At 52.1% G+C, this 12,167-nt stretch overlaps 1 protein-coding gene across 2 annotated transcripts; it reads left to right on the forward strand.

Annotated features, from left to right (window-relative positions):
• The first annotated feature begins 4,372 nt into the window (after positions 1-4,372).
• Positions 4,373-12,047, forward strand: LOC116455427 (peptidase inhibitor 16-like). Of its 2 annotated transcripts, XR_004244383.1 has the most exons (6): positions 4,373-4,563; positions 5,817-6,029; positions 6,623-6,732; positions 7,007-7,095; positions 8,084-8,530; positions 12,036-12,047. XR_004244383.1 is itself a non-coding variant. In XM_032133319.1 (5 exons), the coding sequence occupies exons 1-5, from the start codon at positions 4,411-4,413 to the stop codon at positions 8,212-8,214; spliced, it is 696 nt and encodes a 231-aa protein (XP_031989210.1). In that variant the 5' UTR covers positions 4,373-4,410; the 3' UTR covers positions 8,215-8,604. The 2 variants fall into 2 exon arrangements, 1 of the variants encoding a protein (XP_031989210.1); XM_032133319.1 differs by lacking the exon at positions 12,036-12,047 and having other exon boundaries at positions 8,084-8,604.
• Positions 12,048-12,167: the final 120 nt, after the last annotated feature.

The raw sequence follows: 12,167 nt of genomic DNA on the forward strand, positions 1-12,167 counted from the left end.
TTCCCTTTTCCTGATTTTTATTTTCATGTTGCATGTCAGCTATTTGAGGGGTTAATTAACCTTTCTTAGGGCAATTTTTCTAAGGGAAGTGTAATTTTAAAAAGAAAAGTCAGAACACTTTTGTTAGAAAAATGTCATAAGAAACAGTTTGTGAAAAAGGAGAACTTTGGAGAATGTTCTGTGGGTTTTAGCCTGGTTCTCTGAACAAAGTTGATGCAACAGCTCTGCCTGTCCCTCCTTTCTTTTCTTCCCAGTAACAATCTCCATCTTTCCTTCACAATTCAGTTGATTTCAGCCAAACTTTGAGGCGTGGAAGACGATAAACTCCTCCAGAACTCATAAATCCGGGCGAGTAGGGAAAAGAGAGAGATCCCGTTTCTCCCACACCAGTGCAGGAGCCTTGTTAGACACCGGCCAGCCCCGCTGGAGCCCCTCGAGATGTGAGTCAGTAGAGCCCAGGCTTGGTCACTTCTGTGCTGCAGAGTGGGGCCTCTCTGGAGCCACCAGCCTGGAGCAGACCCTGTCAGGTGTCGGTGTGTGGCTCCTGTCCCCGTGCAGAGGCCGCTGCTCCCCGGGGTGTGGGGATGGGCTGTTCCTTGAGCAGAAGGAAAGCTGCATTGCACACAGCCTGTCCCTGCAGAGCTGATGGTTGGGTTATTCCAGCCACAGACTCTCAGCTCCCCTGTCTGGGGCAATTTCAGCTCTGTTCTCTGTTCTTCCTCTCCTGCTCCCCCCTCTCCTGATGGCTCAGGGAAGAGGCATCAACCCTCTGCTTTCTCCCGTTCCCAGCAGGCTGGGGGAGCCTGGGGGGCTGTTCCTCAGCTGCCAAATGCTGTCCCCCCCCCCACAGACATGGGGGTGGCCGAGAAGGGCTCTGACTCTGTCTGAGGAGTTCCCGTGCTGCAAACTGCTCTCAGCGATTGCATCTTGCTGCCTTTGTTTCTAATGCAGCTGCATTCCAGGGATAGAGGAGGACCTGTGTGAAAACAGGGCTTTGCTGGTTGCTGTGGGATTATTTTTAAAAATTGTGGGAAAGTATGGGAAACACTGTGGTGGGTATTTACTACAGGGCACCTGCAAGGAGGAAGAAGTTGATGAGGTTTCCTATGGGCAGTTGGATGTAGCCTTATGGTCACAGGCCCTGGTTCTCCTGGGGGACTTCAATCACCCTGGTATTTGTTGGAGAGACAGCACAGCCCAGCACACACAGTCCAGGAAGCTCCTACAGATCATTGAAAATAACTTTTTGATACAAGTGGTGGAGGAGCCAAAGAGGAGAAGGGTGTTGCCGGACCTTGTATTACCAAACCAGGAGGGACTGGTTGAAGATGGGAAGGTTGGGGAAAGCCTTGGCTGTAGCGACCCATGTCATGGTGAAACTCAGGATCCTGCATGGGGAAGCAAAGCAGTAGCAGAACTAGAATCCTGTTTTTCCAGAGATCCAATTCAACCTCTCCAAAGACCTACTTAGAGGAATCCCATGGAATAGGGCTCTAGAAGGGAAGGGGGCCCAAGAAAGTTGGTCAATATTCAAGACCAGTGTATCCCCATGATCAAGAAATCAACCAAAGGGGGCAAGAGACCTGCACGGAAGAGCAGGGAGGTTCTAGCAATTCTCAAATGGAAGAAAGAAATTTATGGGATGTGGAAAAAGGGACAGGCACATGAGAGGTGTATGGGAACATCTGTGGGGTATGCAGGGATGCAACAAGGAAGGCCACGGTCCGCTTGGAATTGAGTCTGGCAAGGGATATCAAGAACAACAAGAAAGGCTTCTCCAACTACATCAGCAGCAAAAGGAAGATTAGGGAAAATGTGGGGCTGCTGCTGAATCCAGTGGGTGTCCTGGGCACAGAAGACACAGAGAAGGTGAAATTACTGAATGCCTTCTTTGCCTCCGTCTTTACTGCTGAGGGCAGCCCTCAGGAATCCCAGGCCTTGGAGGTAAGAGATGAAGGATGGAGAAAGAAAAACTTCCCCTTGGTCACTGAGAGTTGAGAGAGAGATCAACCAGGCAGACTTAACACCCATAAATCCCTGGTGGGATGCACCCACAGGTGCTGAGGGAGCTGGCAGAGGTTGTTGCTAAGCCACTCTCCATCATCTTTAAAAATCCTGGAGAACGAGAGAGGTGCCCAGTGACTGGAGAAAAGCCAATGTTAACTCCTGTCTTCAGAAAGGGCAAATAGGAGGATCTGGGAAACTCCTGGCCAGTCAGCCTCACCTCCATCCCTGGAAATGTGATGGAACAGCTCGTTCTGGAGGTCATCACCAAGCACCTAAAAGTAAAGGTCATTGGGAGTGGTCAGCATGGATTCAGCAAGAGGAAATCCTGCCTGACCAATCTGATGCCTTCTGTGATTACACAGCAGGATGGGTTGGTGAGGGGAGAGCAGTGGGTGGTGTCTGCCTTGACTTCAGCAAGGTGTTTGACACTGTTTCCCATATTATCCCATAGATAAGCTCAGGAAATGTGGATTGGATGAATGGACAGTGAGATGGATCAAGAACTGGCTCGATGGCAGAGCTCAGAGGATTATGAGCAGAGCAGAATCCAGCTGGAGGCCTGTAGTCTGTGGCATTCCCCAGGGATCAGTACTGGATCCAGTCTTACCCAACTTGTTTATCAACAACCTGGATGAAGGGATAGAATGGACCCTGAGCAGGTTTGGTGGTGATACAGAACTGAGGGAGTGGTTGATCCACCTGAAGGCTGAGCTGCCATTCAAAGGGACCTGGACAGGCTGCAGAGTTGGATGGAGAGAAACCTAATGAGGTTCAACAGGGGCAAGTGCAGGTCCTGCATGGGGGAGGGATAACCCCAGGTGCCAGCACAGGCTGGGGGTGACCTACTGGAGAGCAGCTCTGCAGAGAAGGACCGGGGTGTCCATGAGTTATCATGAGCCAGCAGTGTGCCCTGGGGCCAGGAGGGACAATGGGATCCTGGGGGGCATCAGGAAGATTGTAGTCAGCAGGTCAGAGAGGTGATCCTTACCCTCTACTCTGCCCTTGGGAGGCCACATCTGTGTTCAGTTCTGGTCTCCAGGTTCCAGAAGGACAGGAGTTATTGGAGAGGGTCCAGTCCCATAAAGATTAGGGATTGGAGCATCTCCTTGATGAGGAGAGATTGCTGGAGCTGGTTAGTTTGGAGAAGACAGAGAGGGGATTGCATCAATCCATATAAATATCTCCAGGGTGGGTCAGAAGATGGTGTCAGACTCTTTTCAGTGGTACCCAGCAACAGGACAAGGAGCAACGGCCATAAACTCAAGAAGTTCTACCTCAAGACAAGAAAAAACTTCGTTCCATGGAGGTTGGCAGAGCAGCGGAACAGCTGCCCAGGGAATTGTGGACTCTCTCACTCTGGACACATTCCAAAACCACCAGGATGTGTTCCTGTGTCGCCTGTTCCAGGTGATCTTGCCTTGGCAGAGAGGTTGGCCTGGGTGATTTCCAGAGGGCCCTTCCAACTCCAGCTATTCCAGGATTCTGTGATTTTGAGAAAAGGGGTGGGAGGTAGAAGAGGGGACCCATAACTGAGGGCTTAGGGAGAAAAAGAGGGCGGTGCTGCGATTCTCACGTGTAGCTTAAAAAAAAACTTCTTGCATGCCGTGGCAAGAAACTATAATACCACAAACTGTTTGTCTCTTTAATCCATTTTAAGTACATGGGGGGATGGAGAATCAACGTGTGGCCTGTGAAGATTGTGAAGAGTGCCTATGCCAGGCTATATAGAAGCAGTGAGAAGCTTTTAGAGACTTGTGGCGAAGAAAGGCTTTATGTGCAGGCGAAAATAACTTATCCTTAAAAAGATTAATAACCCCATGTGATGGCCCATGTTTTGCAGTGTGAAGGAACGGTGAGATTTTTCATGGGAGAGATGCTTAATACCACAGCAGATTGTTTGTTTCCGGGTGGGTCTGCTGTTGGTGGCAGTTTGGGAACCACGTGCAACTGAAGGAAAACCCTTTTTTCCTTAAGCATAAGAGAGAGACTTTTCAAGAACTGGAACACTGACTAACATCCCATGTTCTGTTATCCCTTGTGCGAGTTGGGTAAAAGGAGAGAAGTGCTGGAAAGGGAAGGGGGGTGGGGATTTGCTTTAATTTCTTGTTGTTTTCTCTTTACTTTTAATTCTATTAGTAATAAAACTCTTTCATTGTACTGCAACTGTTTAAGGTTTGTGCCTGCTTTGCTTTCTCCTAATTCTTATCTCACAGAAGGAAAATAAGTAATGAATACTTTGAACCAAAACCACTACACACGGGTATGCCCCCCTGTGGCTCCAAAACTCTAATAAGTACATTTCCTGCCCAGTTTTCAAACTGTTGGGTGTTCCTGGCTCTTGGGAGGTGCTTTAAATCTGACTGCCAGAGCCGTGAGCTGCTGAGAGCAGAAGCTGCCTGCACGATGCTGAGCTCAGGTCTTTGTCCCGTTCTCCTGGTGCTCTCAGTGCTGCAGCTGAGCTGGTCCCTGAGTGATGAAGAAAAGAAGATAATCTTGGATGAGCATAATAAATATCGCTCTGAGGTCGATCCCCCTGCCAGGGCTATGATGAAGATGGTAAGTGGCTTTTATTGCAGGGGAATATTGGGGTGTTTGTGTGGTGCAAGGCTCGATCTTAATGCGAGGAGGGATCAGGGTGCTCCTTAGGGGAGACAGAGCAATTCTCGTGTAGGGTTACAAGTAGGTGTCAACAGAGGGGTTTCCTAAACTGCCTCTAAAGAGAAGAGTTTCCTTTACCTTTGGAGTTGTCTTTGATCATTTCTGGAAGTTCCAAAGTGTGATGTGAGTCGCCCGATGCTCTTCATGAGAGTGATGCAGCTCTCACTCCCATGAGTGCCTGCTGGAGCTCCCTCTGATGAGAGGAAGGACTGCTGAGACCCTGCCATGAGCAGGTGCCATGAGCTGGAGACTTTGCCATGGCCATTGCCAAGAGCTGGTGGGGGAATCCTGCTGTGTGGGACATCACACAGTGCTCTGTATTTGCATCAACATCAAATATGCCAGTCAGGTCTGTCAGTTATTTGGGCCCATCATGCTCCTTGACTCCTCCCCATGCCTTGTGCAAAGCTGCCTTGGACATGAGGATCCCCTGTTTTGCTTGGGGAAATTGAGTCAGGTCCCACATCACACGTGGCTGCAGTGGGAGCAAAGCCGGGCTCTAGAGCTGGTGCTGCTTTTTGTCTTGTTCAGACTCTTGATTTGATTAAAAAGTTGGCTATCAAGTTTCATCTTGCACCACATGTTATTTTTCCTCACTGTTTACAAATCATGGGGAGGAGAAGGACAGCTGTTTATCCTGGAAAGTTGGAGTCCTTTCCTCCTTGGGTCACAGTGTGCTTGGAGGACACCTCTCTGCCTGGCCCAGAAATTACCCAGGCTGAGTAAAACCTTTGTGGGCTGGTAAATGGGAGCTTAACAACCAAACTAAGCCAAAAGCTAAATTCAAGGAGAGGAGGCCTGACCAGTGACTGCAGACTCAAAGGGGACAGAGCCAGAACCCTCAGCACTGTGATGGTTTCTCCATGCTAAGCTGAGGATGTTCTGTGATGGCGTTAGGTGAGCTCCAGGAGAGGCTGTGAGTCCTGGTGGTGCCCTGACCTTCTCCTGTTTGACCCATAAACCAAGGCTTAGTTTGTGCTGGGACTGACCGTGGAGCTCCCCTCTCCTGAGAACTGTGTTAGGTAGGGATTTGAATTTCTTCATAGATGGGGAAACTGTGGCCAGAGAGCGCAGGGGTCCTTGGTAAGTGCCTTGTTCCTGTTGGAGAGCCCAGTGTCCCTCTCTGTGTGCTGACACCAAGCTCCTTTCAGACCTGGGACCCGGACCTGGAGGTCAATGCTCGAGCCTTTGCAAAGCAGTGCATCTGGGGCAAGAACGGTGAACAGAAGGGGAAAAACTTCTTTGCTACAGCTTCAACCCTGGACGTAAAATTGGCCATTGAACAATGGGATGGGGAGAGGGAATTCTACAGCTTCACAACTCACGAGTGTGACAATGGGCAGACGTGTGACAACCACACCCAGGTACCGGCTGCTGGGGTGGAGGGGCTGTTGGGAAAGGAGCTGTACCAGTGCCCCAGCTCCTCCCAAAATCTTTGCAAAAGGACGGGGAACCAGGTGGGATTCACAGTGATAGAGGCAGACCTGGGCATGGTGTCAGCCATGAGCGGCCTTTTGGAGAAGCCCTTTTTAGAGACAAGCTCTGCAGCCCTTTTTTTGGCTGCTTAGCAGAGCTCAGTGCCAGCTTGTCTTGGGTAGACAGATGAGGTCTGAGTGTTTCTTCACAGCTTGGGTGGGAGCAAGGAGAAGAGATGGTGGTGGTAAGTATATGGGTGGATGGAGGGATGGATGGAGGGTTCCAGGACCAAAGCAGAGCTGGTGGTGCTCTGCCTGGGTAGACGATAGGTAGGAAAGCTGTGGCACTGGAATATATGACCTTTTGAAGGTGGTTCGGACAGGGGCAAGGGGCAAGATCCTGAATGCCAAAGCAACATGGGGATGTGGGATCAGGGGTGTACACTCTGTGGGATGAGGAGGGCATTGGAGCAGCCTTTAAGGGCAGGGGACAGGTTGCCTTCACCCAATCCCCTCACCTCCACTCCTGGTCTTTGCCTTAGATGGTCTGGGCAGACACAACTCGCACTGGCTGTGGGAAAAGTTTTTGTGAGAAGGTCGATGGAATCGAAACAGAGAACGTGCACCTGCTTGTTTGCAGCTATTTCCCCCCGTAAGTTCCAGGCCCCAATGCCCATCCCCTGCTCTGCTCTGAGGGAGGTGAGGGATCTGCTCCATGCAGTTGTCTGCTCTGGCTTTAGCAGCCTTGGGGTCAGGCTGGTGAGTAAATGGCCCTGACAGGCTGTGGCAGGAGACCAAGACCTGTTTTCTGCATTAATCCTGAGTTTTGCCTTGGCTGGGATAGCCCAGCTGAATCAGCCCCCTCTCTGGGATGGGTGTTCCCCCTATCCTCACGCCTTCTTTATCTTGGCATTTTCTACTTCCAGGGGTAACATGAAAGGCAAAAAGCCCTACATGGAAGGACCCCCATGTACAATGTGTCCCATGGGCACAGTCTGTGTGAACAACCTGTGTGGTGAGTGAGCGGAGCCGCGCGTGGCCCTGCACGGGCTGTTGGGCCTCAGACCCCAGGCTGGGTCTGAGCTCTGAGGCCTTCTGGAGCTGTCAGGAAGCCCTTGAACTGCACTGCCAGGGCTGGACCATGAGACATCAGGAGCAATTCCTGCTCCTAAGAGAGGTCAGCTGCCTCAAGATGAGGAGGACTGGACAAAAGCCTTGCACCCCATTAGGCAGGGTTTTTGCCCCTTGTGGGGCAGGAGGTTGCGTGAGGGACATGAGATGTCTCCAGGTTGGGAACCCCAGAGTGGGGGATGGCCCAGAGTGACCTGAGAGGAGCTGGCTGCTGTTTCAGCCCCTCACTGGTTTCTGCTGGTCCTGCTCAGTGCAGGGGTCTGCTGAGGTGAGCCAGCCCTAACCCACAGCACTTTCCATCTCTGCATCTCTTTCATCCACCCCAACCACAACCCTGCCAAAACTCACAGCCACAGCCAAACCAGAACCCACAGTACCAGTACACACCAGAGCCAAACCAGAACCCACAGCATCAGAGGCCACCATAACCACAGCCAAGCCAAAACCCGCAACCACACACCCAAACACAGCCAAGCCCAAACCCCCAACACTCTTCACCCATCACAAGAGCCAAACCAAGACCTGCCATCACACTCCCAGTAACAACCCCAGCCAGGCCAAAACCCACAACACCAAAACTCACCACAACTCTGGCCAAGCCAACACCCACCACAACTCTGGCTAAGCCAACATCTGCTGCTACAACACCAACACCTGCCACAACAGCAAAGACACAATCGAAAACCGCCACAACCACAAAGCCAGAACCAGAAAGACCTGATCCTACTGAGGCAACTGGGATCACTCTTTCCTTTGAGCCCACAATAGACCCAGATTATAAAGGGTCTAAAGGCAGGCAATGGAGAGCCTCTTAGCTCCTTCACTCAAGAGGATCTTCTCCTCTAACTTCACGTTTTCTTCTTTTCCATCAGTATCAGCCCTGGACACAGAAAACCAACAGAAGACAAGTGTGGATCCACCCAAAGCTGGAGCTCCCAGTACCTGCTTGGGGCTTTCGCTCTTCCTTGTCCCCAGTGCCATCCTGGTGGGCCTTCTGCTCTGAAGGGTCTTCCTCAGCTGTCCCTGCACCCCTCACCAAGGCTTTGGTCAGCGCTGGTTGTTCCACAACCCTGGTAGGCTCAGGAGACTCCTTGGACAATTCACACGCTCCCTCCTTACGCTGCCTTCTCTGCTGCAGCCCCGGCGAGCCAAGGGCAGCCAGCAGGCCCGGAGGAACTTGGTCCCCTTCCCGAGGAGACCCGAGGGCAGGAGGGTGTTTGCCATAATGCTGGTGACCTTGGACGCTTCTCCTTTTTCCTGGCTTCCGTTGCATTTCCAGGCTGGAAGTGTTGAGCTCTCCCACCCACCCACCCGCTCGTGTGACCCCAGGGACAGCGGGGTGACTTGGGGACAATGAGACATGGTGGTTGGCTTTGGTGTTTGTAGATGAGACATGGTGGTTGAGTTTGGTGTTGGTCAGGATGAGTTTCTAGCAGAAATGCTCTTTTCCTTCCCAGTGTGTTTCTTTCAGTTTTGGACACATTTTACCTCTTTCCTTCTTGTCCAAAAAGAGTGGTTTTTTTGAGGATTTCTGTTTCCTCCTGGTTCTGGTGTAGCTCTGGCCAGTACTACCCAGCTCTTCTCCCCTCTCCTCCTCACACTCTGCAGCCCTTGCCTCCTCCCTCTCTCCTGCTCTCTGGCACACATCCCCTTCCTCAGTTCCTCCAATGCCATGGATTTATTTTACGCGTGTGTCTGCACCTGTGTGCACGCACAGAAGAGAAGAGCTGAGAGCAGCCACCAGCTCCTTCATGTAGCTTTTCCCTGCATGGCTTCATTCTTTGCATAATTTCAGTGTATTTGAATTTAGATACAGATCCTGCTTGACATGTAACTTGTGTGTGGTCAGGGAGAACAAATCCCCATGTGTGTCGATACAATCTGCGCTCCAGAAATACAAGTGACGCTGTTAGAGGTCACTGGTGTCTCTGCTGCCTGGCAGCACCAGCTGTCCTGCAGGAACCCAGCTGCCTGCGGGGTGTTCTGGGGTCACGGGCCCGTCCAGCCCAACCAGGCAGTGACCAGCAGATGGCACTGGGAGAGGCACCGCTGAGAACTGGGCAGCTCAACTCGCCCCGCACACCCTGCCCGGAGTTCAGAGCTTTATTTAATCGCCAGCTTCAGATGTAGTTAAGAATCAGATTAAAAATAACCTCGTGCCCAGGTGCTGTGGCTGCTGAACGCTCTGGGAGCAGCTGAGCTCCTGCTGCTGAGCTGCTTTTGGGAGAGAAATCCATCCCTGGGTTAAGGGGGGATAAAAATACAGCCCGAGAGGCTGCTCCTCACCCGTGTGAGGGGAGAGGGGTCAGACCTGGAAGAGCATTTCAGGACCTCATCTGGTTTTGCATCTGGGTGAAGGACAACGTAACACTCCCTAGAAATTCCCAGGAAACACTGCAAAGAGCAGAAAAACATTTCTCCTCCCAGCAAGATCAGGGCATTCAGGCAGACCCTGATTTTTTGCAGTGCTGGATCCCCCACCCTGCTGAGAGCCAGCGGTGCTGCCGGTTAACAGCCACCAACATGATTCCAGGATTGAAGTGTTTTATCACTGGTGTGGGGCTATGAACCTTGTGAAAACTCTTTGAGTTTTGTTTTCCTGAAGGTTTTGACTTGTGGAGACCGGCTGTTGTGCAAGGACCTATTTATAGAGTTCCTTGCAGCAGAAAACTGCAACCCAGAAGGAAATCCGCTTTCCTCTTGCCCTGCTCCCAGGACAGCGGGGCTGAGCCTGCCCACACAGGCATTTGGCAGGGGTTTGGCTTAATCCTAAATTTGGGGGTTTAGGCAAGGGCAGGGTTTGGTGTGGTGCACCGGGGAGGACACAAAACATTCAAGGGAGACCTTTGCAGCATTTCCACTCCACTGCTGGGCTTGGCAGGAAGGGCGCTCTGGCACTGCCGTGACCCTGGCAAAGATTCTGCCAGGTCCTTACAGCCGTGTGGCTCCGTGTGGTGAGAGGAGGAGAAGCATTAACCTTCAGCTGGGGTGACTTGGGTTGAATGGTGAGATCTGTGGTGTTAATGAGGCCTGGCTTCTTTATGAACCTCACCTGCTTGCTTCCCTCCATCCCTGGGGTCTGTTTCCAGCAGGCAGAGGGAGGTGTTTGCTGCTGGTTGAGTGAGAGGAGGTTCCTTTGCTTCAGCTCCTCAATCTCCTGGGAATGCAGTGGGTCAGAAAGGATGGGGTGAGCACATACACCCTCCTGGGGGATTTGCTTCTGGGGGATTTGCATTTGGGGTTATGCTGCTGGCAGGTCCATCCAGCTTCCAAGTATTCCCTCAAGAGTGTTTGGGCTGAAAGTGCTCTCCTTGCACAATGTCCTGTGGGGGCCTGGGAGGACCCACCTTTCTTGATCTTGCTTCCTGGCTGCTTTTTACTAAAAGAAGGTGTTGTCCATCCCTGCCATTGCAACCAGCTGCAAAACTAAAACATGAGGGCAGTTCTGGTGGTAAGGAATCGATTTTGGCCAAATCTGCCATGCCCCAGTGTGCAGCACGGCTTCCAGAGCAACTCCTGTCTCCTGCTGCCAGAGGGGAGTGGTGCTCCCACCTTCTGCATCGTCAGGGTGGGAATCCTGGAGGTGAGGCCGCAATGGCAAAACTCAGATGACCAAGGGGAGGTTTTGATACCTTGGCCAAAGTGCTGCAAGTGAGCCCTTGTCGTTTTCCTCATCGAGAGCTCCAGTTTCACAGATCCCTGGAAAGGCTGCAGGAGGCTGGGACTTCCCTAGAAAGCCTGGTGGTCCTAGTGGCCTGCTGAGGTGGAACTGGGGGGAAGGGGATTGTTCCTGCAGCTATGAAGCATCCTGGTCACAGACAGGGTGTCCCACCATGGCCTCCCTCACCTCAGCTCCCCTTGGCACTTGCTGTACTGGTTTGGAAAATTCCCCACTCTCACCCTGCCCAGCTCAGACGGATTCCCAGTCAACACTTGTGTCCCAGCATTTTAAAATCATAGAATGGATGAATGAATAGTGTGGAAGACGATAAACTCCTCCAGAACTCATAAATCCGGGCGAGTAGGGAAAAGAGAGAGATCCCGTTACTCCCACACCAGTGCAGGAGCCTTGTTAGACACCGGCCAGCCCCGCTGGAGCCCCTCGAGATGTGAGTCAGTAGAGCCCAGGCTTGGTCACTTCTGTGCTGCAGAGTGGGGCCTCTCTGGAGCCACCAGCCTGGAGCAGACCCTGTCAGGTGTCGGTGTGTGGCTCCTGTCCCCGTGCAGAGGCCGCTGCTCCCCGGGGTGTGGGGATGGGCTGTTCCTTGAGCAGAAGGAAAGCTGCATTCCACACACACTTACCTAATGCCGGCTGGACACGAGTGTCTCAGCTCCAGGGTGGGGCTTGGACCTTGCACTGCTAATCTTGATGCTTCAGACATTGGCTCCAGAATGAGCCGTCAGAGCAGGTTGGGAGTTGAGAAATGGCCCTTGCACCCCTTTGGAAGCCGCCCTGCACTTGCCGAAGGCATCAGCTCTTACGTTTCCCCATGAGCCACATGTCCTGGTGATGACTCCTCCAGAGCTGTTTGCTCTTCCCCACAAGCTCTGTGTATCCCATTTTCCATCATCCTTGTTGCCACGCTATCTCCTGCAGGGCGCAGCCAGGGTGCTGTAGTGCCAGGGGCTATGTGGAGCTTGGCCCTGCATCTCCACATCACGTTTGAAGAGACCAGCACCTGCACTGGTCTAGTGAAAGGTGTCCCTGCTCATGGTAGAGAGGTTGGAATGAGATGAACTCTCAGGTTCCTCCCAACCCAAACCATTCTGTGGCTCTATGATTCTCAGCACTGCCTTGTTCCTGGTAAGCCAGGCCACGGTGAGCTGGCCAGCAGGAGCTGCAGCCCGTGTTGATATTTTCTAGATGTTTCCCCAGGTCTCCAGAGATGCAACAGCAAATGTGTTGAGGTGTCTCCATCATGAGACAGATCTGCCTTAGCAATACATGGGAATCTC

This window comes from Corvus moneduloides, chromosome 24 (genome assembly GCF_009650955.1).
Source record: "Corvus moneduloides isolate bCorMon1 chromosome 24, bCorMon1.pri, whole genome shotgun sequence".
In the NCBI taxonomy this organism is placed as follows: domain Eukaryota; kingdom Metazoa; phylum Chordata; class Aves; order Passeriformes; family Corvidae; genus Corvus; species Corvus moneduloides.